The sequence below is a fragment of the Rhinolophus sinicus genome, linkage group LG14, assembly GCF_036562045.2.
Source record: "Rhinolophus sinicus isolate RSC01 linkage group LG14, ASM3656204v1, whole genome shotgun sequence".
Taxonomy (NCBI): Eukaryota; Metazoa; Chordata; class Mammalia; order Chiroptera; family Rhinolophidae; genus Rhinolophus; species Rhinolophus sinicus.
Genome location: NC_133763.1, coordinates 45083465 through 45110669, shown reverse-complemented (window position 1 = coordinate 45110669; position 27205 = coordinate 45083465). Strand labels below are relative to the sequence as shown.

The following is a 27205-nucleotide window of genomic DNA, read 5'->3' as shown; positions in this document are numbered from 1 at the left end:
CAGGCTCCTTGGAGAGAATTCCAGTCTTTGGAGTTTTGGTCTTATAAGAATTTGGGTTTGGCCCTTTCCTGGAAGCTGGGCTCTGACTGCAGGACACAACCCAGATGCAACAGAAACTCCCCAAGCTGCCCTTGGAGGAGTCCTATCTCTGTCAGGAGTGAAGCAGCCAAGCATGGCCTGAGACAAGAAGCTGTCTGGCCCCAGCGCTGTGTTTTATCAATGATACCATCTTTTCTCTAGATCAGCAATTGGGTCCAAGAGGCAATTGGAATGGTTCAGGTCAGAGGGCCAAGAGCTTTGTGAAGAGACCCAGGAGTAAATCTCTCACTGCTCTATAATTTCTTTCCAAATATTTTTTTTTTATTTACTATAAAGTCAATTTTTAAAATATGATAACTTTTTTCGTAAAAGAAATAAAATTATTCACATCCTCCCCATCCTCCCCAGTAGAAGGAAAGGGCACTAACCTTTCCTTCTCATCAGAATGCTTGGATTCCAAATCTCTGCCACGTCCTAGTCTGTCGGACTGTAATAGTCACCCATTCTGTGTCAGGCTTTTTATAGGATTAAATGAGAGACATTACCTCTTGGTAATCTTCAGGGGCTTGCCCGATGGAAGAGTCAGGGTTAACCTCTGGACACTGTGCCTGCTGGGTGTCCCTCTATGATCTGAGAGATGAAAGAAAGAGGCTAGGAGCTGTCATTTAACACCTGCCATGAATCAGTCACAGTGCTAGGTGGATGCAAAAGTAACTGCAGCTTAAATGGTTAAAAATAATTGCAAAAACCACAATTACCGAGCATAGAATCCATGTACACTATAAAGCAGGCCTTATATGTCCCATTTTACAGATGAAGAAGTTGAGGTTCAGAAAGCTAAAGTACAGTGCCTAAAGTAAGTGATAGAGCCAGGATTTGAATATAGGTCTGACTCCAAAACTTGCACTCTTTCCTCTACACAAGGTCAGTGTGAAGAGAAAGTGCACTTGGCTTTCTTTCTAGCCCTTCCCCTCCAATATCGTTCTCACTTCTTTTTTTTAATTTTTAATTTAATTAATTAATTAACTAATTAATTTATATTTCGGAAAGGGGAACAGGACTTTATTGGGGAACAGTGTGTACTTCCAGGACTTTTCCAAGTCAAGTTGTTGTCCTTTCAATCTTAGTTGTGGAGGGCGTAGCCAGCTCCAGGTCCAGTTGCCATTGTTAGTTGCAGGGGTCGCAGCCCACCATCCCTAGCGGGAGTCGAACTGGCAGCCTTGTGGTTGAGAGGACGCGCTCCAACCAACTGAGCCATCTGGCACTGGCCCATGTGGGAATCAAACCAGCAGCCTTCGGCGTTAGGAGCATGGAGCTCCAACCGCCTGAGCCACCAGGTTGGCCATCATTCTCACTTCTTAAATAATGCAGAGAGAGTCAGTCCTGGACCCACCATGGTCAGGTCCAGCTCTAAAACTGTTTCAGGGATGATGTTGCTTTCTGACCTTGAACCTGTCTCTGCTTCCTCAGCCCCCAGAAGCCTGGAAGCAGCAAACCTTGTCCTGTCTTCCCAAGTCTGATCTGGAACACTGTATACTTGAGCACAGAGCGCAGAACAGAGGTGAGACCTCTGAAATGGGGAAGAAATGAGAAAGAGGCAAACATACCCCTGGCTCAGGGAGTTTGAATTGCCAAGGATCTTTCCTAGAATAAAAATAAGACTGAACTCTCAAAAACAACTGGGCATTGACTCAGGGCTCTGCAATGTCTTCTGCATCTTTTCAGGCAAGGAGGAATTCCTGAAAACTCTGATGATGGCTTGGAATGGTATGGTTTGCATTAGTCACCCAGCTTCGGCTAGAGTTGCTATTTGGTGTGGGGGTGGGGGGCACAGGGTGACATCTGCTGGAAATACTGATAAAGCTGTTCTGGCGGAAACCCCATAGAGATTCCATAGCAGGGTTTGTTCCAAATAATGGTGTAGTTATTCCCACTCCCCAATATATGACATCAACTTAATTCTCCACCAGCAGTAGAACAGGTTTCACTGATGTCTGCTTTCTTAGAGTAAATTCAAAACCTTTGCAGAAAATGGCCATGTGCCTCAGTAAGCAGGAGATGGGGGCAGTGGGGAAAGCAAGATCAGAGGTCTGCAAAGTTGACTTAGATTCCTCTTGGCTCCAATCCTCTTGGCAAAGCAATGTGTCCGCTTGTGTCTATTTCTTTGTGTCTCTCCCTGTACGTCAGACAATCCAGTCATGTATGTCAGATTGCTCCCTTTACATCTCTGCTGGGGGCTTGGAGGGGAGGAGGAAATGGGGAAAGGGCTCCTTATTTAGAAACTGCATTGAGATAGAAAGACAATATGACACATCAGCTCATGTCAAAAGAGCTCATTCTTCCCGCCTACAGCATTAGCAATTTCCTACCGAGGTTGCAGGGGTTTTTTTTAGAAATTATTATTTTGTTTTCATTTATTTTATTTGTAGCCTAATTCACCAAGATGTGGCTGCTCAGAGCAGGAGGGGAACCTGTCCAAGGGCAGTCAGGTGTCTACCTAAGAGAACTGGGGTGGAGGGTAGGAGGTGTGCATTTGGACTGTTTCTGAGGAGAGGAGGGCAAGGCGTAGGAGGCTGCTGGTTTCTGCCTCCAACCTCCTCTCATTCTGTCTCACACCCCACCTCCAATTCCCCTCTCTGCTTCTGAGCAGTCAGGCCTGGTTGGGGCAGGGGCAGGGGGTCCCTGACTCAAAATGCTTCAGCCATGGCCACAGATGAGATGAAAGCAAAGGGGGAGGGGAAGCCCGAAATGAGCCAGGACATGTGTGACACCACCCTCTTCTCCAGAATCAGGAAAAACTGTGTTTCAGTTGTCTACTTCCTCCCCCCCCCCCCGAGGCTCCTCCCTTCCCCTCATGTAAAAGTCTAGTGTTGCTACTGGAAGGAGCCTCAGAAAACTCCTCATTGAAGCTCATCATCTTGCAAATAAGGACATCGATGCCCTGACGTGGGATCTGACTGCCTCATGGCTGGTGCTGCACCAGCCCTGGGACCCAGCCTGCTGTGCTCTTTCCAGTACCCTTGTTTGCCACTTTGCCATGCTGTCTCTGCCCCTCCTCTCCTCCCACCTGCAAACCAAAACTCAGAATGGTCTTTGTCTGAGAGACAGTGTTGACGAGCAACAATTCCACTTCTGTCCTCTCCTTCCCTCCACCCCATCCCCGGGGTCTGGGAAGGACCCTGGGAGTCTGAATGTGGTCTCCTTATATAGGAAGAAATAGACGTGTTTTAAGAGTGGGTTTGGGGCAGCCAGTTGGCTCAGTGGTTGGGGCACAATGCTCATAACACCAAGGTCTCCGATTTGGGTCCCACATGGGCCAGTGAGCGGCACCCTCCACAACTAGCTTTAAAACGAGGACTTGACCTGGAGCTGAGCTGCGCCCCCCACGGTTGGGGAAAACAGCGATTTGACGTGGAGTTGATGGGTCCTGGGAAAACATTGTTCCCCAGTATTCCCCAATTAAAAAAAAAAAAAAAAAAGCTTGTAGACAGCAAACATTAAAAAAAAAAAAAAAAAAAAAGAGGGGGTTTGTGGGAGAAAGGGATTCTAGAGAGGAAAAGTTCCCATCTTTACATGAGGATTTTTCCCCCCTGCTTTGTGACTGGATATGTGACTACAGGTATCAGCAATTGGGGGGGGGGAAAGGGGGGGCGACAATAAAGAGGACTAGAGCGAAGCTTTTTCTTAATGTAAGAAAAAAAATACGTTTCTCTTTTCTCTCTGTCTCAGTGAGTATTCCCTCATATGCTCCTTCATATGTGTGTCGCCCCTTCTGCCTCTCTTTCTCTGTTCTCCGTCTGTGTCTCTGCCTCTCTGTCTCTGCGTCTCCCTGTCTCTGTCTTTGTCTCTGTTTCTTTCTCTGTGTCTTTCACACGCACTCACTCAAACTCTCCAAATTCAATAGTTATTGACGGACTCGGGAGCCCCAGACCCTTCCCTCAGTCCTGTCAGAGCAGAACTTTTCGTTTGTTCCGCTGAGAAATGCCAGGTCCAGAGCGGCTGCCGGGGCGTCAGAGACGCTGCAGAACCGCCTGCCGAGTGTGGAGGCTGAATCCAGGAACAATGAGAAATTATCTGCTAATGCTCGGTTCCTGCCACCTGCTCTGCTCCGAACAGGCTCCTTTGCCTTCCGTTTAGATGTAAATTCCCCCACTCGTAGTAAGCAAAATATTGATATCCCTGCATCGCGGGCCTGGGCCCTTGGAACGGTCCTGTGTTTTTTCATTCTCTGCAAAGGCAAAACAAGGCGCTTTGTTCTGCGAATTTCCCCAGGAACTCGAGAGGGGGAGGGCGAAATCGCCGCGGAGTGACAGAGTTGCCATAAACATGGGCAGAGAGCGGTTTTTCTCCGTTTGTATTTTACATAAACACCAACCTATGTCCTCAGAAACTGCCAGTGAGCGTGTAATAAGGGGCCTCCACGCTCCTGTCTCTCACCGGTGCTGAGCTTTGCCATGGGTGGTGGAGGGGAAGGTGGTAGGACCTCTGGGCTCCTCAGATGGGTTCTAGAAGCACTGGGAAGCGAATGGGGACTCCACAGCCTCACCTGTTCTTGGAACAGCAACTGAACATCTACCGCAGGCAGGCGGCCTGGATTGCATAATGTCGCTGGGATCACACCTGCTCAGTCGCTCGCGCCTGCGGTCCCAGCCCTCTCCTATTGCAGGCCCCATAGATCCAGGGTGGAAGCTGCAATTGCTCAGCCCACCTCTTCCCTAACGCCGTTCCCACGCGACGGTTCCACTAACTGGGTCTTCAGCACCGTGGACAGAGCCAAGGAGTGCGTCCCTACAGGAAAAACAGCCTGGTTAGGCCAGGGGCCCCTCAGACTTCCCTTGGCCCTTTGTCCCTGGGGGGTACTAGCTGCCCGCGGTTCTCAAGTCCAAGGGCGGGCTAGTGCGGCTGGCGCAGATGGTGCATGGCGGAGACCGCCAGGAGCTGGGGCTCCGAATCTCCTCCCCCTGGAACGTGAGTCACCTCCAATTAGCGTTAGTTAGGAGGAAAGACCCTCCGCCCCAACCCACCACCACGGTTCATACCAGCCCTGTTGGCTTCCGGAGGCTCCAGCTAAAGTATCCTTCCCAGCTCCGGAAGGTAAAGGGACCCGAGCCTGGAGGTCCGGGTGAGCCCCACAGAGGAAGGGGCCCACCCACGGACAAACCGAGGATGTGGGTGGGACTTTTGTGACAGGGTCCCGGCAAGTCCGCGCCTGGTGGCGGCCCATCTATCTCCAGGGCTGAGTGAGGCGCCTCAGAGCCCCTCCGCCAACCTGCTCCTGAACCTCATGCCACAGTTCCTGGAGGGGAGTTCTGCCTCAAGTCTAGCTTCAATCCTCCGTTTAGTTTTGTTCTTTCTGGCCCTTGTTATGCTTAACCGCAAAACACATTATCTCTGTGATGTTGCACGGATGCGGGGAGGTGGGTCTGGCGGGAACGGAGCGCCCTCTTGAAATGCCCCCGATTCCTATTCGCCAGAAACTTTCCCCTCCCGTTGCCATGGAGAGAGACGGCCGCTGCCTCCCGTCTCCATAGTAACGTGCGGGTACCGCGGACCGCAGGATTGCGGGGCTCAGGAAGTCTTTTTGCAGTTCGCATTGCCGCGCAGTCTTAGGGTCTTCTGCCTCCGAAACTGCGACTCGGGGCAAGTCTAACTAACTTCTCCCACCAGGAACATTTGCCAAGGTCCTCCCACCCCCAGCTGGGTCGTCCTTCTCTCTATAATGGGTTTATCTATTTCGTTGCCACTTGTGTAGCAAGTGGCGATTTACCCAGTATTTTCACAAACACTATCTTTATATCCTCAGGCAGCCGGTGAAGCACTCGCAATCATTATTCTTCTTTCACAGAGAGGGAAATTGAGGCTCAGAGGCCCAAGGTCACACAAGGCAGTGAATGCGGAGCCAGACCCCCCAGGCCTTGCACCCTCCAGGGTGCGGGACAACGGGACATCTCCTCGAACCCACCGGGACTCAGACCAGTCCCTGAGTGTGGAGGGGGCGGCCGTGAGGCGCCAGACTTGCCAGCTGCTGTGGGATGCCACGTGAGGGGCGGAGACCCTGCGGGGTAGTGATTAAAAAGCCCAGCGGAGCCGCAGGGGGCCGCTGCGGGGAGGGTCTTCTTGGGGCCTCCTTGCCCCTCCCCAGTCCGGCCAAGGCGCGGTTCCGGCGGCTGCTCGGAGAGCCGGGGTGTCCGGGGCATGAGCGGGGTGTGGGGGACCGAGGGGCCTCGGTGCCAGGCGGCGCTCGCGGTCCTGGCCTCGCTGTGCCGGGCCCGGCCGCCCCCTCTCGGGCTGGACTTGGAGACTTGTCAGAGCTTCGAGCTACAGACCCCAGAGCGGAGTCCGAGCGCGGTCGACGCAGGTAACGCGACACCCGAGGCCCCTTTCCTCCCTGGATTCTCGCCCTGGCTGCCCCCACCCCCCAAAGAGCTCTGGCCTCTGGAGCCTCGGAACCTAGAGAGAGAACTTCGGCTCAGGATTCTGCATTCGCAACCACCCTTGGCCAGTGCCCTGGCCCACGGCCCGTAGGGCAAGCGGAGAGATGCGAAGGGGACCCGGGAGGAGAGAATCCCTCTGCCCCCTCCCTTGTGACTCTGCGGGGACCCGCGGAAATCCAGGTTCCCGGGAGGTGACACCCTTCAGGGCCTCAGTTTCCCTCTCATCTCTCCGCTCGTCCTGCGTGCGGGCGATCGCCAAGGGAGGGATCCGTGGAGCGAGCAGAGAGCTGGGACACTTCGGCTGAGGAAATAACTCGTCTCTTCAGGGGTGTCGAAGTCCCAGGGCCAGTCTGTCGGTCTGTCCGTCCGTTTGTTCTCTCGAGGAAGGCAGCCCGAGCCCCCTGGGTCTCTGAGAGAGAAACTTGGGTATGCGGCTGGCTGGCGCGAGGTCTTTGTGTCCGGGTGCCTCTCGGACTGCGAGCGGCTTTCTGCGTCTCCTCTGGGGAGCGGGGGGCGGGGTGGGGGAGGGTGTCGCGGCATCCTTCCCCACCCCCCGCCCCTATAACTCGCTCCCTCGGTCTCTCTCTGACTCACTGGGACTCGGGGCCGGTGCGCGACTGAGCGGTACCTCTCGCCGACTTTGCCAAGCGGTCGAACAGCGCGGACCCTGCGCCCGACGCAGTCTGGGGCGGCCGCCGAGCCCTGGCGGGAGCCCGAACCAAATCTAGCTCGCCGGAGACGGTGAGTCTGGAGCCTGAGCCCCGCGGGCCCCGGGCCCGGCGAGCGGCTGCGGCGTCTCCCGGGAGTCGCGACAGCGGGAATGGCGTGTCGCGCCCTGGCGGCGGGAGCCGCGGGAGGATGGGCAGCGTGGTGGCCAGCGGGCCCCTGGTATTTACCTGCCACATCAGCGCCGTGTGGCCACGCGCTCGCCCGCTGCAGCCGGGCTTCTTTGTCCGGAACCCGTTGTCTGGAGGGTCCTGAGCTGGAGGGAAAACGGGGTGCGTTCCGTCCGGGGGGAGCGACGGGGGGCAGTGCGAGGCCTCGAGGGAATGCAGAGCGGGGGTGGGGAGATCCTGCAGGAACCAACGAGCCGGGGTTCTTTGGCTCTGCAGACTGCACCCCTCCTTGTCCCCCGACCCTGACCCCGGTGGCTCTGGGCCTAGGGGTACGCCCAGAGGGGTTGCTCCGGGGCTGCACATCAACGCCGTGGGAAAGGGAGGAAGGGGCTGTAAGAGGCGGGAATTTCGCCTCCACGCGCTTCCTCTGGGATCAAAAGCCGGGGACTGGAGCAGAGCTTCGGTTCCAGAAGCGGGTGCAGGTGGTGTAAGCCTCCCAGAGGCCGCAGCTTCCAAGGCTCTGTTTTCACTTGAGGTCAAAGGTCAGAGATCTAGGTAGGTCCTGGGTAAGGGCCGCTGGGGGTGGGGCGAGAGGAGAGAGCGGAGGGTAGTGGGCCAAGTGGTGGCTCATGTGTGTGAGGAGGTTGTGTCCAGCCTTGAGGGAAGTGGAGCCCACCTCAACTCTGTGGGGGTTGTAGGGGGGATGCTCCCTCCCCACCCCCTCCGCCTGGGCAATGCTAAATCAATGGGTTGATTACTACAGCAGAAGACACTGACGTTAGATATAAAGAACAACTTTTAGAAGGTGGTACAGTGATGGAGAGGTTGGTTCTCCCTCTTGAAGAATCTCAGAATAGATTAGGCACAGCAAGTATAATTAGACTTTGGTTCTCTGGTGCCATCACTTCCTACACCACCGAGCTCCCCATAACCACCAGACACACAATTGTCCCCAAGTCAGGAAGTCTCCTGCCTGCCTCCCCAGCTCCCTTCTTCCCTTCCTCCAATGATCCATCACCAATGGGGCCCCCTTAATGCTGATCCTGACCCCTCAAGCCCTAAAGGGGACGATTCAAGGTGAGGACACACCTGTCGAGTTCCACCTGGGATGGAGGCTGCCCCTCCTGTCTGTCCGGAGCAGAAACGCTGGCGGTGAGGGGGGGATGTATGTGGGCAGCACATCCCTGATACCTGCAGGCACTGGTGTTCTGACTGGAGAGGTACACCCCATAGTCTGGAATGACAGGTACCGGGACGCCAGGCTGAGGCTGAGAGAAGGCTGAGGAGTGAGAGCCAGCGGGCCCAGATGATTCAGTATGCGTTCCCTGCAGACTGCTTCAGAAAGTGAGTTTGAGTTGTCAGCCCTGGGAGACTGTAACTCCAGCTGCTGAGTCACAAGCCTCAGGAAGCCCCGGGGGCCAGCCTGGGGGCTGAAAGGGATGGGGGAGGCAGAAAGAGGCCCTTGATCATAGCGAAAGAAAGACAGAGACGGAGAAGGGCTTTGGGATCTCAGGGTTTAGGTGAGTACAGGGTCTGGGGAGATGCTGTGGCGTTCAGGACAGTCCCCCAGGTATCCTACCTCCCAGCCTACTCCCTGTATCCCAGATTCTCCAGTCAGAGAATGTTGAGTCTTTTCATTTGCAGTCTCATGAAAAACCTAAGTGGCTAGAGCATGCCCAGTTCCCTTCACCATTGTATGTTTCCCCCTGCTTTCCTCCTGCTCTAAGTCTCTTACTCATGGGATTTCTAGTAACACCCTGAGATTCAACAATTGAAATTCAGACTCTACTATCGTTTACTGGGACCCTCCTCTATGCCAGCGTCTGTGCTAGGAATTGCACAGGAAATCTCAATCAGACACCAACTTGGAAACACCTCCACACGAACTGTCCCAGCTAAAAGCAAGTTCCCCTTTTTCTTTAAAAACTCTAAAGGCAAAGGGTCCACTATCCCCTTTAATATACTCCCCCCACCCCCAACCCCTGCAAGGGGGCACTGGTGAGGAGTTCTCCACCTTTCTTTCAACTTTTTTCCACAGGCCAAGTTGCATGGGCTCTGGATTTGAGGTAGTAAGCAGAGGTTCCGAGGTGTTCCAGAAAATGCAGGAAGCTGATGGCAGAACCAGCTGCCCTGCCCCTCCCAGGCTGGCAACCAGGAAAGATTATTCCCCTGCTTACATATGGCCATGAGATGTATGTGATGTTTGTTCACTTCCCTAATAACTCTGGAGATGTTCTGTAATTCAGCCACCTGGCTTTGAAGTTGGCCTTTTGCATCACAGATAATATTTTCCCTCCTGTGACGGCAAATTAAATAAATGCATCGCATTTCATCAAAATACAAAAGTCCTGTTTTCTAGGACTGAATAATCAGTCACTCTCCCCCTCCTTGCTGGAAGGAAGGAATTGTGCAGATTTTGCCTTCCTGTGAGGAGCCTCGCGTGACCCGTTAGAACCCATGGTGGCAATACACTGAGTCCCTGGTGTGTTTTGAGCTGCGTGATTCTAGAACGAAGATCTAGTACGTAGGAATGGCAGAGCCCTTGGATTTACAATTCTAGAAGTTCCCTTCTCTCTCTGACTGTGGGAACTTCAAGAATGGGAATGTTAAATCCAGAATACTCCATTCCCTCCAAGCTCTGTACAAAAGATGTGTTCTCTTCTGGCTGTTCTGACGTTACTCTGTCCTCCTGTCCACATGGTGGGAGTATAGCCTGTGGCTGCAAATAAATAGGACTAAGATTGAGGCATCTGGATCAGACCAGGTTTCTTTAGGGTCGGTGTTGGGCTGTCTGGAATGGGGGGAAACAGGTGGCCCCCCTGTTGGTTCTGCTTTAGGAAAAGAGGCCTCTAAGGACCGAAGGACTGGGCCACCCTTAGGAAGTGAAATCAGAGGGGCCTTTGAAAGTAGAGGTGAGCAGGGCACCTAGCTCTGGTCACTCCAGGTATGTGGTACTATCTCCTCCCTCCCTTCTCTCTACTGCTGCTATGTTTTTCTTGCACGTGAACCCAGACAGACTTTTCCTCTGACTCATTGCAAGTATAAGCAGCAAGAGCTGGTAAAGGGTAGAGAATATTTGTGTCTCTCCACCTGCCCCTACCCCATCCCCAGGGCTTTAACCACCACATTCAGAGAGAACACATGCCGGACCAATCAGGCAGAAAGTTCCAGTCACCATCTGCCAGAACAATAATGCTAATAATTGCTAAATTAATGCCAGAGCTGTGTTAGCGATAACACGCCACATCAGTTTCTGATTTATCTCTGAATCCCTTAATGAAGGTGGAAGCAGTGCCCAGTCATAAAGCTTGGTGCGGTCATAATTAGCCCAGCATTGTCTCTCCCCATCACTGCTTTTTCAGGAGCATTAATTCCTTCTCTGTTTGGACTCTGCTAATTATCCCCATCGGTAGTTTGGCCTGGATCTCTGAAAGAAGTAAGGAAGCAAGGGCTCTCTGCTCCCCCTCCTGCTAACCCGAATTTTAATTACACCAGGTTTTCTTAATAAATTTACAAGCCACGGCAGAGCTCATTATTAATGGACCATGTCTGTGAGCCTCAGAACAGAAGAGCCCCTGTCCCCCCAACACACACACACACACACACACACACACACACACACACACAGAGACAGAGACAGAGACAGAGAGAGACACACATACACACACGTATTTGTCAGACACATCTCTGCATGAGACTTTTCAGGGGTCACTGGTTATTTGCCCGGTGGCTGGTGGCTAAGCTTCAGCATCTGCACTTTCCAGGGAAGAAGAAAGAATGGGGGATGAGGAGGTTGGTCATAATCCTAGTCTCCAGGGTTCTGCCCAGGTTCCGGGGCTCAGGCCAAAGGGAATGCCACCCCCCTCCTGGTTGTGGCAAAGAAATGCCTCCCCATCTTCTCTGCCCAAGCCTTCAACTTCACAGTTCAGTTCAGCCTCCAAGCCGCCCAGAGGCTTGGCTCAAGAGCCTGGACTCTGGCATCAGAAAGTCCCAAGTTCAAATCCCAGCTCTTCCACTTAATGCAATGTACCCTTGAACAAGTTACTTCATTAACATCTCTACATTGAGTTAATTTATCTTTGAGAGGTGAATACTCATTTCCTAGGAAGGCTTTGAAGAGTAAATGAGACAATGTCAGGGGTGCAATGCTGACCACATAGAAATAAGTAACAAATAATGTTACTCGTATTAATATTGTAATAATAATGCCCAGAGTCCTTTCCCTTCCCAGACCAGGCACTGTTCTTTCCAGGCTCTTGGACCTCTGCGTTTCTTGCTGCCTGGTCTCTGGGTTATGCTTGTCTGCGTCTCCATCAGTATCTGAATGAGAACCCCTCAGCCGAGGCACCTCCTTCTCTGCATAGCCCCCCAGCACTTCCCATTTCTGGGGGTCCAGCATCAACCCCAGGCCCTGCAGCCAGGCTTCTCCAGCTTTGAGGGGAGCCGGGAAAATGGCCCTTTCTTTTCACTTCCTCTCCTCAGTTTATCTTTTCAATTACAATCTGTTAGCGAAAATGCCTGTTACTGTTACAAAATGGATTTTCCTGACATGGAAGCCCATTAGAGAAACAGGAACAATAGCAAGTGATAAGAACTGCTGATGAATCCTCACTATGGGTGGAGAGGAGAGGAGGGAGCACCAGGGCTCAGTCTTTGGAGAAAGAAGTGTCAGTTGGGGAGATAAAAAAGCCCTGGGTTGTTAATTAATAACCTAGCATTCTCCAGGGAGAGAGGGAAGCAATGAGCCATCACCCCTGGTAGACGGTCTCACTTAAGGTGACAAGCAGCTTCTGCCCTGATGGTGTTCAGGAGAGGAGAGGGGCCTGAGGTCTCTCAGATGCTTTGCCTCTGGTCTGGTGTCCCCATTCCCTGCCTCAGAGGGCCCCGCTTTGGGTCCATTCTGTACACAGTAAACTATCATCCCCACCAAAAAAGCAAAGCATGAAGAAGAGTATCAGAGTCCATTTGGGAACGTTCACCATGGGCCAGGCACTGTCCTGTGTCTTGTTTAATACTCACAGTGCTTTTGTGAAGTACGGATAACGAGAATCCCCATGAAATCAAAGAAGAAACCACAGTTCGGAGAAGATAAATAATTTGCTCTCGGTCACACAATTAGCAATGTGGATGGATGTGCTCTGTGGTCATTCTGGAGCTGGGGCTCCCCTGAGACATCCACCCGGTGTCTGAGCCCTGGTGAAGTCCACTTTCCCAGCCAGGGCTGGAAGCCATGTGTCCCTGCACAATGCCAGGTCACTGGGTGTGTTTCCGAAAGCCTACTTTGCTCCCCCTGAGGTTGCTGGGTAATTGGCCAAGATGTTTTTCCAAACCAGGCACCCATGGAACACGGGACTTCTCTGACACCTGAGTGAGCATGTTTCACATCTCATATTGAGTAATGGACTTCTTTTTTCCAATTCCCAGGACAATTTTGCAAAAGCATAGCACATTCTTCATTGTTGATTTCTCTTCCGCGATTGTCCTTTGGAGCCCACTCCTGTTCACCAGCTGGCTGGTGACGCTAACAACAACAACAAAAAATGGACAAGTAGCAAGCAAATGAGTATCAACAGAAAAACTTAGAGATGTGGGATTTTTAATAGAGTACACATTATGTCTTGAGATATAGAGAGACCTAACTACATGTGAAGTACATTATTTCTGCTAGTAAGTTTGTTCCTGGTTTGTAATGATAAAGTTAAAACGATCTCTATTTATTAGTGTTCATGGCTTGCAGGTATTCTACCCACTCAACAAATTTCAAAACTAGGGTATATTTAAAACTAGACTGGTCAGAACTAGGTACTTCTAAGAGAAATAGGTGATATTTATTATATTGTTTACTACATTCCAGGCACTGTCCTTAGCACATTTGATCTCATTGAAACCTCACAATGACACTATGAGGTATGTACTATGATTGTACCCATTTTACAGATGAACAAACTGAGGCTGAGATTAAGTAGCTTGACAAAGTCACGCAGTTTAGAGCCAGTGGGGATGGACATTGAATGAGCCCTGTCTGACTCCTGGGCCATGAATCTTTCTCTCAAGGCTGAATGGGAAATAAAGAAGGAAGAAGAGAGGGAGGAAGAATACAAGTACTTTCGCTTTTCCAGTGCTGCAGTAAAGGCTTTCACCCTTCCTGGAAGGTTCTCTCTCTCTTGTCATGAAGCTAATGCATGGTATAAATATGAAGAGCACTGGGTCAGGACTCAAAAGTGGCTGAGCTGACCATCAAAATTCTATCTGCCTCCCAGGGTTGAGGTTCAAACAAGACATGAGTGGGTAAAAAGGCTCTGAAGGCTACTTGTGCATCTGTGGTTTTCCAGAGGGCACCTCTCGTGAGTGGGTTGGCCCCAGCATGCCCAGGGTAGGAAGGCACATATCTTAGGGGCTCTGGGCCTTTGCACAGCCCTCAGGCCATCCAGGAGCCCACTCTTTCCAGCCTTGTGCACCTTTAACTAGGCTCTGTGGGCTGGCTCAGTTCAAGGCCACACGTGGTGATTTGAAAGGGCTAATTCCTGTACAATCACCCCTGGCCCTGGCCTAATTCTGCTCTTACCCGTCTTGCTCACCGCCTGTATCCCTTGTGAGGATGAGCCCACTCAACATCGCGACCCGATTCTCCTCGCATTGCCCGCTTGTGAAGTGCCTGGAAAAAGATTCTCCGGGGCCTCTTGGTCCTTACATAACCAGTACTGAGTGCTGGGTGCTGGCTCCCGAAAATCCTAACTTTGTCTCCCCTAATAACTGCCCCGAGGGAACAACAGTCGGGGTCACATGGAGAACATTCAAAATAGCAACCACACCGAGGATAAATAGATTCCCTCGGCCCACCTCCTCCCACCTCTCTTTTCATTTATGAATTTGTGGGGTTTTTTTGTTTTTTTTGTTTTGTTTTTTTGTCAGGCTGAACATTTAAATGCACTCTATGCTCTCTGGATTCCCCCATTTCTCCCCCCTCCTCATTCCTCATTAAAATTCTAATTATTACCAGAGCAAGTAAGATGTATGATTAAAGGAAAGCGAAGCCTTAGAAATACCTTTTGTTTTAAGGTGAGTCATTGCAGAGAAGGCTTCCAGAACAGCTGTAACAGAGAGCAGCTGTGAAGGGCCTAGAGATGGCCAGATACTTAGAATAAGGGTATGTCTATCTGTGGTTGCTTTCCTTGTGAACCCCGGGGCCATAAGAGCCTAAAGAAACAGCCTCCAAACCCTTTAGGTCGTGGACTCGGAACAGCAAAAGTTATTTTGATTTAAAACCTCCAATATGTTTATTCATAAACAATATATGTTTATTTATGCTATCATTTCCATTAACCTATACGTATATTAAATTTTTGATTTCTTCTTTTTAAGATAATAAATAAATACAAAAACAATCTGATATTTTGTTCTCTTGTGCCTGCGGGATGCGAGCACACCACACTGTAGATCTTAAGTCTAGAAGTTAACTTAGAATCAACTTTTCCGGTCCCTGGCAGCTCCTTTGGCCGGGGAAAGGCTCTTGTGTCTCTGTGCAGGGGCCCGGGGGTTGGGGTAGGAAGCTAAGGACTGGAGGGGTCTCTGCTGTTGTTCCTTATTCATGAGAGTGGTGGCTGATCAACCCCAGTACCCTCAGCCAGGAAGGCAGAGGCAGTGCTCGTGCCTCAGAGACAGTCAGTGGCTGATGTTCTCGCCTCCTTCTCACATCCCTTTGGATGGGGGACAGCTTTCCTTGGGGCCCGTTTGCTGGAAGAGGACTCTGGATCCCCCCAGAAGGGACCTAGCATCTCTGCACTCCAAGCAGAGTTTAGCACCTGGCACCTGGCAAATGCTCAGTAAATGTTGGTTGGGAGATAATTACAGCTCTTTTATATACCATTCACCCATTCATTCTCATGGGCCACTTTCTGGGCTAGGCCCTGAGTCAGACAAGTATAAACACACAGGGTTATAGTAGCCACAGTTTAATCAAGGACAAACAGGCTGGGACAGTGGAAAGAGCTCCAGGCTGGGCAGTAGATATCTGAACCCTGGTCCAGGCTCTGTCTCTGAGCTGTGATCCATTCTCTGGACCATTTGCTCCCATTTGCAAAAGCACAGCCTGGCCTCAGTACTTGTAAGGTCATTTCTCACCTTAAATCCTAACATTCGTAAGACATTAGAACAGGATAATCCAGAGACTTCAAACTCACAGGCCTGCAGGGGCCAGGCTGGTAACAGGGAGTAGAAATGGTGAGAACACACTCCTCCAAAGGGAGTCACTGTTCCCACCACGCGTAAGTCCAGATACCAAGTCATCTGGCCTTTTCCAGAGTAACCAAAATCTGGTGTGATGATGACGGTGGTAGGATTTCTTAACTTTCCAATCATCACACAAGCTATACAAGACGCCACTGCTGGCTTCTCTACTCAAAGTAAGAAGAGGCCTTGGGCTCAAAAGTGGGGTGGAAGGTTGGCTTAACCATTTCTCCCAAAGGGAGGCATCCTCACGGCTCTCCTGGAATAGTGGGCATCCTACTGTGGGGCAGGGGCAGGGGTGGACTGGGGACAGGGCGGTGAGCGCCCACCTCTGAACCTACTGCAACATTCAAACATACCAGTTTCACAGCAAAGCTCTCAAATAGCCACAGAAATGGGAAAAAGACAACTGTGGGAATCATTTGTATCTAGCTTCAAAATAATCTGTGTGGATCAGATTCCAACTTAGTTCAAGTATTTATTGAGCCTACTATGTGCAGAGTTCTGAGTATGGAAGAAGCATCAGACCTAATCTTGGCCCTCAAGGAAGTGACAGTCCATCTCATTCACTTCAAGTCGACTCAACTCTTGAGCTTTTGCTTGGGGCTCAGTGGGGATGGGTTAAGGGAAGAGGCTCAGTTAGCCGAGCCTCTGGTCCCCAAAGCCTCGTGGCCTGCTGAGGAAGAGAGCTGTACACAAACATGACTCTGCTATAAGCCTGGCCATAGTAACAGCTCCAATAGCAATTCAAATGTGAATGCTTGGCAAATTTGCACATTTGCTTAGACTGTGATTTAAATTACTTTCTGTTCCCTGTGCACATACCAATAGGCAGTAGGGGAGCCCAGGTGTTCCCCAAGCTGGCAGCAGGTGGGCGGGGCAGAGCCAGAGAAATCAGACGGAGGTGAAGGCAAGCCTGCAGATGTTTTACAAAGTGGACTACAGAACACCAACCCTAAAACCATCTCTCCTCCCCTTGGGCAGCTTTCTCATAACCATTCTTTTCTCTTCTCCCGTCTTTGTCCCTTCTGTGTGTTCCCTCTTCCAACAACCTTCCGGCTTCTCCCGCCTGTGTCTGTCCCTGTCCCTCCCTGCTGGCAGGCACCTCTGTCAGCCTCCTTGCAGTGGTATTTATTGTGTGTGGCGTGGCCCTGGTGGCAGTTTTTCTCTTTCTTTTTTGGAAGCTGTGCTGGACGCCCTGGAGGAACAAGGAGGCCTCCAGTCCCTCTTCTGCTAAAGTCCTCCCAGAAGCCCTCCAGAGCCCCAGCTCCAGAGGCAACATGGCGGACAAGCTGAAGGACCCCCACACCCTGGGCTTCCTGGAGGCAGCCGTGAAGATCAGCCATACGTCCCCAGATATTCCGGCTGAGGTGCAGATGTCAGTGAAAGAACACATCATGCGTCACACGCGGCTGCAGCGACAGACCACAGAGCCAGCATCATCCACCAGGTGAGGGGTGGACCGCTCCCTTCCTTCCCCCTCCCCCTCCATGTTCCCTTATTCAATCATGAGATTCCAGCCTGTGAGGACCAGAGACCAGAAATAATAACGTGTGAACTTTGTTTGGAGAACATATCTCATGATGGGGTCCATGGTGCGTGATCAAGTAGGAGGTGGGCACCAGGAAACACTTCAGCAAAGGGGAGCCTTTGAGGTGGGGTGCTGTTCACTGGGATGTGTGTGGGTGGCAGGTGTTAGGTGTTTGGAGGGAGGGAAAGACTTCAGGCAAAGGGAAGAGAATATGCAAAGGCCCGGAGGCAGAAAAGTGCATGGGGTGTCTAGGGATATGTCAACAAAGCCTCACAGACAGTCTGCAGTGCACGGGAGAGAAGGCAAGGATTCCTATCATTGTGACAATGAAGATTTTGTTTACAACCAGTGACAGAGTCCCCTGAGTGACAGCAATTAAACGCACGGCATTCTTTAACTGAACAAACAAAAGTGACATCCACCACGCAATGGCAAAAACATACTCTAAATTCAGAAACACTTTTAAAAGAAATAATGCATGCAGGCATGAGGCATTGTGTTTATTCAAAACCTAGGACTCTTGTGGATGCCTGGGTCCCTGCAGTATCTCCTCCGGTGCCCAGGGGACCAACCAAAGGCAAGGAGGTCAGGAATGAAAGTGCTGGGGTCACATTGACAGAGCTTATTGTATGAGCTCAGGCAAGTTGCTCTCATTTCCTAAGCCTCACTTTTCCCAACTGTAACATAGGGCATAAGGTTGCTCTGAGGAATCCATGTGATAATGAGAGCTAACCATAGATGGCTTATTATACACCTGACCCTGTTCTAAGTATTTTATGCACCTGTGTTAATTTCATCCTTACAAGAATCCCATGCAATTGCTACTTGTATTATTCTCCTTTGATAGCACAGAGACGTTAAATAACTTGCCCAAGGTCACATAACTAGACAGAGCCAAATTTAACCTACGGAGTCTGGCTACAAAACCCAGTAACTGTTACCTACAATGAGGGTGGTAGTGGCGGTGATGACAATGGAGGGAGAGCCACATCCAGGGTAAGAAAGGATGGTCTTCTGCCTTCAGAACCTCATGGTTTAATGGGGGAACCAGAGTCATGTCTCCTAGGAAAGAAACCTAGAAAGCAGATAGTAGAAAAGCAGGGGGAATGGTCATGACAGCAATGGTGACCATTTATCCACTTCCTATAGACTAGGCCCGATCCCAACTGCTTTACATATGTTAAGACACGTGGTGGCGCCCAAAAACCTGCGCACAAAGTGTATGCAGCGGGGAAGCGGGTAACAAATGGGAGGAAAAGGGCGCCCCACAGCGGGTGGGATGAGCCCAGGCCGCTGAGGAGTGTCCGCCTGCATCCCGCTCCGGCTGCCCTGACCACACCCCTCCCGCCCTCCGCCAGGCACACGTCCTTCAAGCGCCACCTGCCCCGGCAGATGCACGTGTCCAGCATGGACTACGGCAACGAGCTGCCGCCCGAGGCCGAGCAGCCCACCAGCATCGGCCGCATCAAGCCCGAGCTCTACAAGCAGAAGTCGGTGGACGGGGACGACGCCAAACCTGAGGCCGCCAAGAGCTGCGGGAAGATCAACTTCAGCCTGCGCTACGACTACGAGAGCGAGACCCTGATCGTCCGCATCCTGAAGGCCTTCGACCTCCCCGCCAAGGACTTTTGCGGCAGCTCCGACCCTTACGTCAAGATCTACCTCCTGCCCGACCGCAAATGCAAGCTGCAGACCCGCGTGCACCGCAAGACCCTGAACCCCACCTTCGACGAGAACTTCCACTTCCCGGTGCCCTACGAGGAGCTGGCCGACCGCAAGCTCCACCTCAGCGTCTTTGACTTCGACCGCTTCTCCCGCCACGACATGATCGGGGAGGTCATCCTAGACAACCTCTTTGAGGCCTCGGACCTGTCCCGGGAAACCTCTATCTGGAAGGACATCCAGTACGCCACGAGCGTGAGTACAGCCCTGCCCTCTGGGCTTTGCGGGGAGCAGTAGTTCTGGGTTGAGTGGGCCGTGTCCTCATTCCCCGCACCCCTAGGGACAAATGGGCCTCTGCCCTTCAGGATGGGAAGGGGAGACTTGGAAACTGACCAGGGGTCCAGTCCACGCTGGGGAAATCCTTGCAATCAGCCCCAGGTTGGGGTGGGGGGCAGCAGAGACCCCATGTGGGTGAGAAGGGAAGGGGATTTGTTATCTGTTGCTTCTGATCACAGGTGCTGGGTGGGTCTCTCTCTACCCGCTAGGCCTTAGGTTTTCCACCTATCTAAGAATGTTGTACGTCTCTTTGATCATGGGTAAGGATTGGGCCAGGCTCATAGACTGAGTCAGACAGCAGCATCTGCCCAGGGCGCTGATGTGTACTAGAAGCCTGGAAAAGGCAATCAAGAACAGGCTACATTAATCAGGATGAGCCAGGTTATGCTGCAGCAACAAGCAATCTTCGGGTCTGACGCATAGAACAACAAAGCTTTAGTTTCCATTCACATTACAGGTACTTGGCAGCCTTGCTGGGGCTCTACTCTACCTTGTTACCCAGGGATCTGAGCTGACAGAGGCTCTATCTCCACATGGGCTCCCAGTTACCACATTAGAAGGAAGGGGATGTGGCAAATCATGCACTATTTCTTAACGCTTCCACGCAGAAGTGACACATGTCACTTCCACTCACATTTCATTAGCCAAAGCAAGACATATGTCAGCTCCTACTATTAAGGGGGAAAGGCAAAGCAATCCTACCTTGTGCCAGGAGAACTGGAAGTACTCAATGACCACCTCACAGCAGAGCCTTCTCTTAGGCACTGCCTGCCCAGGCCAGTGTGGGAGGTGGGGAAAGATGGCCTGACAGGAGGCCTGGTTAACCCATACATGGGAATGGAGGGGTGGGCTGTTCACACTCAACTGGAATGAACCCGGAAAGTTTCAAGGAGCTGAGGCTCGGTTGGCTTTTAAGAGGAGGGAGGACAGCTCTGGCAGAGAATGAGAAAGGCCGTATCTATAGCTCTTGGGTCTGGTCTAGATGGAGTACTCCAGCCTACTGGGTAGGTGTTGAGAAAGCTGTGTAATTGCGTCCTCCAGGTGTAGATGGAGTGCCTCTCTCATAGCCCTCCCAGGCAGGGGCAGTTCCACAGTGCAACAATGACCTTGCACTGGGGTCTGGAGTGCTAACTGCTTGATGGTCTCCCTAGATATTTCTCTGGGGCAGAGACCATTTCTCTGGGGTGGAGGTGACCTGGCTCAGACTATACACCCTCCCAGTCAATACACAATATCTCTGTGTTGAATTTGTAAGGAGAAAGGCTGGGAAAATCAGCCGTGCTCTGGTGAGCAAAGGGCAAGAATCTTGATTTGTTCAAAGAAAGAAAGCTTGGTGGGCCCTGCTTTTGCCCCAGGGAGGGCCTCTGGGACACCCCATTCTCATAACTGGTACTGACTTTGACCAGTCCAGTCTAATGTGCCAGTGCCTCCCCCACCTTTACTTTCCTGAAATGTCATCCCCAAGAACAGCCCAACAGCAGGGCTAGCAAATGGGGTGGGCAGATGGGGAGGGCTGCAACAGCAGCTCTGCTCCATAAATCACTCTGAAGTTTACATCTGACACAGCTCCTCCCTTGTGATCTCATAAGGCAGCAGCTTGATTAGAGTGACTGTACAGGTAGAGAAATCATCTCAGTCCTCGCCACACTGAGGCTGAGACCCAGGGACTCAGAGAGGCAGAGGTGAGGGCCAGGGGCTGGGGGAAGCAGAGCTCACCTCAGACATCTGAGGAGCCTTCCTTCTTAGCAGAGGGTTCCCTTTCCTGGGACTTTAGCTCTGGCCATGACTGGAAGCCCCAGTCCTGGAGTAGGCAGTCCCCCCAATGCACCCCTTACCTGGATGCTAAGACCCTGGATCCTAGAGCTCCTTGGCTGTCCTTGCTCTCATCCCACCCCCCTTCCTCAGTCCGGCTTTAGGAAAAGCAGATCACCCAGAAGGCACTGGACAGACTGCCACCATCCCTATTATCCTCCTTCTAAGCAGAACACTGCCAGGCACTGGAGAGTGAGGCGGGCTGGGATAGATGCCAGCCTCTTCACCCCACAGAAATGTATAATCTAATTACAGAGACCGGAAATGTCCATGCAGTAGCTCGCGATGCAAAGTAGCAAGTGCTATACACTGTGTGAGGTTGCACGACCTGAGTTAGGACAGCAGAAAAGGTTTCTGGGATGAGGGGGATTAAGGTAGGTGGGGAGGATCTGGTCTACATAGCTTGACAGACCAAGAAGGGGAAGCAGTCTGGCCGGGAACAGAGTGAGCCTAGGCCCAGGAGTTTCCAAAGCTGAGAATCGGCTGACCAGGCTCACACACCCTGTCTTGTTTGCAGTCTTTCTGAGTTGGATGTCCTGGAGGGCCCTGGGCACCTCTCCAGCAGGCAAGGAATCAGGCAAAGGAGGGAAAAGGCACATAAGTAGGCTGGTGCTTTTTTTACCTACTTTTTGGTGCTGACTTTAAGATTGTAATTATTTGGGGACCAGAGAGGCCCAAATCACAGTCACCAGGAAGGACTGAGCACTCAGTGCATATGAAATCTTGCAGCCAGCATGGTTGTGATGGTGGTGCTGGGGTGCCGGGGGCGGGGGGGGTCGGTACAGATGAGCACAGCCGGCTCCCATCTCTCCTGCCTGCCAATCCCCCTCCTAGACCTGCATTTTGGCCCTGAATTTGGAACTCCAGCAGCTGCTCTGCCCCGCAAGCTGGTCCCCGTCCATGCCTGACATTCCTGCCTCTTGCCTTTGCAGGTCTCCCATGTCAGTCAGGCCTTTCCCCCTTCCTCGCTGCCTGGCCCAGACCAATCCACCTTTCCCAGCTTCCCTGAAGTCCTTCTGCTCTCACAGCAACCATTCCTCCGGATTTATTGTCTGTGCCCCTCGGTTATATCCTGAGTCATATTCTGTCTTGCAAAGTCCTCCCAGTGGCTCAGGAACGGCTCGTGTCCCACATTTGGCTTTCTCGTATTCTTTTCCTCAGGGCTGAGCATGTCGTTTTGTCCCCATGTAAGAACTCAGCACATTCTTGTTGAATGACCAATGGCTTAGTTAATTCAATCACAACTATATACAGACGTGTCTTGTCCCGAAAAACCGATTGTAAGTTGAAAATATCGTTAAGTTGACAATACACTTAATACCCCTAACCTACCAAGCATCCTACTTTAGCCTAGGCCACGTAAACGTGCTCAGAACTTACATTACGAGCCTACAGTTGGGCAAAATCATCTAACACAATGTAAAGTGTCAGTTGTGTACCTTTGTGATCACATGCCTGACTGGAAGCAGTGTGGCTTGCTACCACTGCCCTGCTGCACGGGAGAGTATCGTACGGTCTGCGTATCACTAGCCCAGTAAATGATCAAAATTTGAAGTACAGTTACTACTGAATGTGTATAGCTTTGATACATACCATCATAAAGTTGAAAAGTTGTAAATCAAACCATCAGAAGTCAGGGACCGTCTGCATTGGTGCACAAAGAAAGGGTTATTAAAGAAGCAATGGAGTTGGGTGCAGCGGACCTAGGAAGGCTTCCTGGAGAAGGTCAGGTAGGACTTTGAACATGGGTAGAACCAGGCGTGGTGGGGAAAGACCCAGCCTGTGCGTTCCTTCAGAGGTATGGTTCACATAGATGGTTTGTGTCTCCAATGGCAGAGATTAACTAATCGGATCGGGTAGTCTGAACTAAAGTGACCCACAGGCTGGACAGAAGGCACTGTGAGGGGCGGGGGGGCTCTGAGGTCACCGGAGTCCATGAATGCTGCGCCCTTGCGGTTCCGCGCGCTTGTATCAAAGAATCAGATCCAGCCCTGGCAAGTGGAACTGGGCGTGTCCCTTGTTCTGATCGCTGCCTCAGTGCCCCAGTTGGTTTGAAGTAGCAAAGCCTGCATCACCTGTGTTGTTTCTCCCAACCACTGAACTCGTGACGGGGAGTGTACATCCAGGGAGTCTAGCTCGTCGCTAATTGCAAATCTGAAACTTCCTTGGATGCTGGTCTCCATGTCTGGGTAAGCCTCGCAGCAATAAGCTATTATATCCCCCAGGGTGAGCAGTAGGCAAACCAGAAGGCCAGGGTCCCTGGAGGCCCCTGCTGTTCCACCTCGTCAATATGCCCAGGCCTGGGAAGGAATCGTGGGAGTCCATTACCTCCACTCCATCCCGGACAGGGACGCTCTGATACTCCCCATCCTGCCTGGCTTGGCTAAGGTTCCCTGGTGGTCTTCTGAGCTTTCCCAGCAGCTTGCCGGGTTCTCTCCACCCAGAACTTCGATTGGCTGAAATCACCCTGCTCTTCCCTTCCCCCCTCTCCTGCCCCCAGTCTCATTATTTCTACATAAAGCTGTAGATTTATCATTATAATAGAGCTGCCGTCACCGGGGTTTGCTAACGTCTCTGTAATCTTGCAGTTATTGCTACAGAGGCCTCAGACCCCAGTGCACACACTATTCCTGTCGCTATTCCAGCTCCTTGGTGGTGGCGGGAGGTGAATGCTGTAATTGGAGCCATAAATATGTGTTGTGCTTGGTGCTGTTAATGGACGCAGCCATCTTTCTGCCTTACCAGGTCCCTGCCAGGTCAGTGTGTATGTGTGTGCTGTTTTGGGGGTAGTGGAGCACTCTGTATACTTCCAGGAAACCTGGATCAGAGTCCGCAGGGAGGAAGGGAGGCCTTACGATGCTAACTGCTTGAGTGTCTTCCCAGAGAGTCTCCAGCTGGGAGTGAGCAGAGCTGTGTACAAAGAACTCAGGCTTTGGTGCTGCATTCTAGCTTCTGCACTTTCTAGCTTTGAGACCTTGGGGACATTAGCTAAACCATGCCTCAGTTTCCACATCAGCAAAATGGGAATGGTTATAATGGCCTATAACGCCTAGTGGTATCCTATGTAGTAAATTCAGTAAAACACACAAGAGGCCTAGGACAGCATTGTCACAGAGCAGTGCCCTGAGCCCCTTTTCCCTCTGGCTCAGCCTGTGGGTCACAGTTTGTACCACTCCCTGTCTGACTCCCAGCTTTGGTCCTGACCACCTGTTCTGGCTGGTCGATGGTTATTATTATTCCTATTTTATTTCTTGTCCTACTATGCCATGTGTTCTCTGTGTGACCTTGGAAAAGTGACTTCCCCTCTCTGGGCTGTAGTTCCTCAGTATTAAACCAGCTGCAGAGTCCTGAGATTCTGAGCTTCTCAGCTTCTCCTATAGAGAAGTGCCTGGCTCTGTCACTTTCGCCGAGCTGAGGTGCTCAGTCCTGGAGTGAGGTCTCCATAGCAGAGACCTAACCCCCAGGACTATAGGCCACTGGGCAGAAGTTCCAGACAAACCCCCTCTCCCCACTTAAATGTCAGTAGGAATCAGTCCTCCCTTCAAACCTCTGGGAAATGTCCTCTAGGAGGTTCCTACCACAAGGAAGGCCCCGCCAACAAGCTTCCTCCTTTTCTCACGAGGCACAGCCAGGGCTCAGCTCCCTCCCCCCATCTCTCTTCAGGTCCTCCATGTACTGGGGATATGTGGGTTATTACTTGAGCTTCTACCAGGAGCCAAGAGCACAACCAACTTTATCACATTTCATCCTCACCACATCCCTATTATCATCCCCGTATGTAAATTAAAAAAAGAAGCTTCCAGGTTAAGTGACTCACCCAGTATCACCCAGCAGAATGATGGAGAACCAGTGCCTTCAGAATGCCCACCCTGAATCTCAGCCGCCAGTTCTATCCTGGCTGGAAGGCAGGCAGGAGCCAGAGGGAAGCACAATGAATCTTCATCCATTCAGCATGTCTTCGGTGATCCCTCAAAGACCATATCTGGGTCCTAGAAGAGCTGGGTATTGAAGGGACAAACATAGTCCTTGCTTTCAAGGAACTTACAGTTGAATGGAACTTTCAGAGAAAGTAAAAGTGTGACCAACAGAACACAATGATTTAACTGTGTTAAAAGGAAAAAGGGGGAGATAAAGGTGATTATTGAAGCTGGGAGAGTCAGTGAGTGGGATGGGGGATGCAGATGTCTGGAGAATTAGGGAACAAAACCTGGGCTTTGGGGAACACCCACAGTCCAGAAGGAAGAGAACAGGAATGAGCCAAGAGAAGCGAGCTGGGGAAGTGGAAGGAGGGATGGTTCGGGGACTGTGCATCCCACAGTGAGTTGACAGCATCTGTGAGGTGCCGCTCAGGCCTTGTCTGGGGGTGCCGTTGTAAATGAAGCCCCTGCTCTCATGGAGCTTATGCTCTTATGGGAGAAGACAAATGGGTGAGATAAACAGTATGTCTGAGAGTGATAAGTGGCATGGAAAGCATGAGGCCGGGGAGTGCTGAGGGAGGAGTGTGGGGTTGGGGAGTGTGGGAGCGTAAAAGGGGGTGGTCTGGGGAGACGTCCCTAAGAGGAGGCTGGAAAGATGCCAGGGAGAGAACCATGCAGTCATCTGGAAGAAGAGAGGTCAGGCAGAGAGAAAGCCATATGCACAGACCTTGAGGTGGGAGGGCGCCTGGCTTGTTCCAGAACAGCCAGTGTGACTGAAGTAGAAATGGGGCGGGGAGCGGAGAGAGTAAAAGACGACGTGGGAGAGGTAAAGGGGCAGGAAAGGTGAATGGGGTTCCACCAGCAAAACGTTTAAAGGAGCGCTGTAGCTGACAGGTTGGAAATAGACAACAACCAGGGCAAAGCCATGGAAATCAGGTGGGAGGTTATTGCCATAAAAAAGAGACGACAGTGGCTTGAACAAGGGTAGTGGTGGCTATGTAAGACGTGGCTGATGCTGGATCTATTTTGAAAGTCACATGAACAGTATTTCTGCCAGATTGGGTAGAGGGTCTAGGGTGTCCAGAAAGACGAGAATCAAGGTTTTCAGCCTGAACAACTCAGGAGAGAATCTCTGTGCATGGAGTCGGGAATCCTGGCGCAAGAAGCCATTTGGGGAGGAAGATCAGGAGTCAGACTTGGACGTGCTCTATTTGAGACACCTTTGGGACATCCACGTGGAGACGTTGACCAAGAACTTGGATATAGAGTCTAGAGTCCAGGAGAGAGGCCTTGGCTAAAAAATAAAAAATAAATTTAAGAGATGTCAGCACATACACGGTGTTAAAAGCCATGAGACTAGTTGAAATCCCAAGTTTCGAGGAGAAAAGAGGACCCAAGAGTGAGCCTTGCGATACTCTACTCTTTAGATGAGGAAAAATCAGCAAAGGAGACTGACAACCAGCAGCCAGTGAATCAAGAGGAAAACCAAGAGAAGTGCAGTGTTCTGGGAAACAGCGTGTTTCCAGGATGAGAGAGGGAAGAGCAACCGTATCAGCCGCTGTCATGGATTGAGTACGATGCAGACTGAGACGTGACTGTTTTGTCCGGAATGAGCCTTGACAAGAGCCATTTTGGTGGAGCCCAATGTGGGGCAAGATCATTTGTGGAAGATTGGGACACGGGGTTATCATTCTAGGGAAACTTTCTTAAGTGGGTAGTCCTTGAAATGAGAATGAAAGGCCTAGGAAAGCTGGTTTTGCAGTGTGCCACAGACCGGTCCCGGTATGGGCCATAGCTTGGGGAAAAGGTGGGGAGGGGATGGGGGAGTAGGTGAGAGCCCCAGCCCACGCAGAGTAACCCAGGCCAAGACAACACATTGCATCTGGAATTTGTAGCTGGGGATCAGTATCCCTAGAATCCTTCCTTAAATTCCCAAGTGCCTGACTCTCGCAGGCACAGCCCAGCTGGGGTAGAAGCAGACAGGGAGAGCTTTCCAGAAGAGGTCTGCAGGGCAGATCAGGGTCGCACAGAAGCCCCAAGAGGGGGGAAGGCAGCAAGGCTGGGCCTGGGCTGCCTGCCCAGACCTATGAAGACTGTTCCCCAAGCCTGTCAGCAGGGGCTACGTTCAATAATGTATGAAGCCCTGGCCTTAAGCGACCTGGCCCGAGGGAGCTTTGGCCATGCCCGCCCGGCTGCCTGACCCACCACTTTAGTCAGAAACCGCCTGGGTCCAAACAGGGCTACAAGCCTCCCTGTTTACTTGCTGCTCAGCGGGAGCTGCCTCTGGCCTGCTTGTCTCTAGTAAAGTTCCTTTACTACCACACTCCCTCGGGCCTGGGCTTGTTATCCTGAGCCTCTGGAATCTGAGCACTGCTCCTGCATTTCTACCCTCAGGCCTGTGGATGGAATGTC

General features: G+C 51.6%; 1 protein-coding gene across 6 annotated transcripts in view; it reads left to right on the top strand.

Moving 5' to 3' along the window:
- The window catches only part of SYT6 (synaptotagmin 6), a 123598-nt gene that overhangs the window by 64474 nt on the left and 31919 nt on the right, over window positions 1-27205 (top strand). For 2 of the 6 annotated variants that reach the window (XM_019730367.2, XM_074318428.1), the window contains 2 exons: window positions 16637-16985; window positions 18425-18983. In XM_019730367.2, coding sequence (XP_019585926.1) covers window positions 16637-16985; window positions 18425-18983 — 908 coding nt within the window. Of the gene's footprint in view, window positions 1-4692; window positions 5134-5873; window positions 6398-16636; window positions 16986-18424; window positions 18984-27205 lie in introns of those variants that run through there. The other 4 variants (XM_074318429.1, XR_002137257.2, XM_019730365.2 and 1 more) reach the window with 4 other exon arrangements.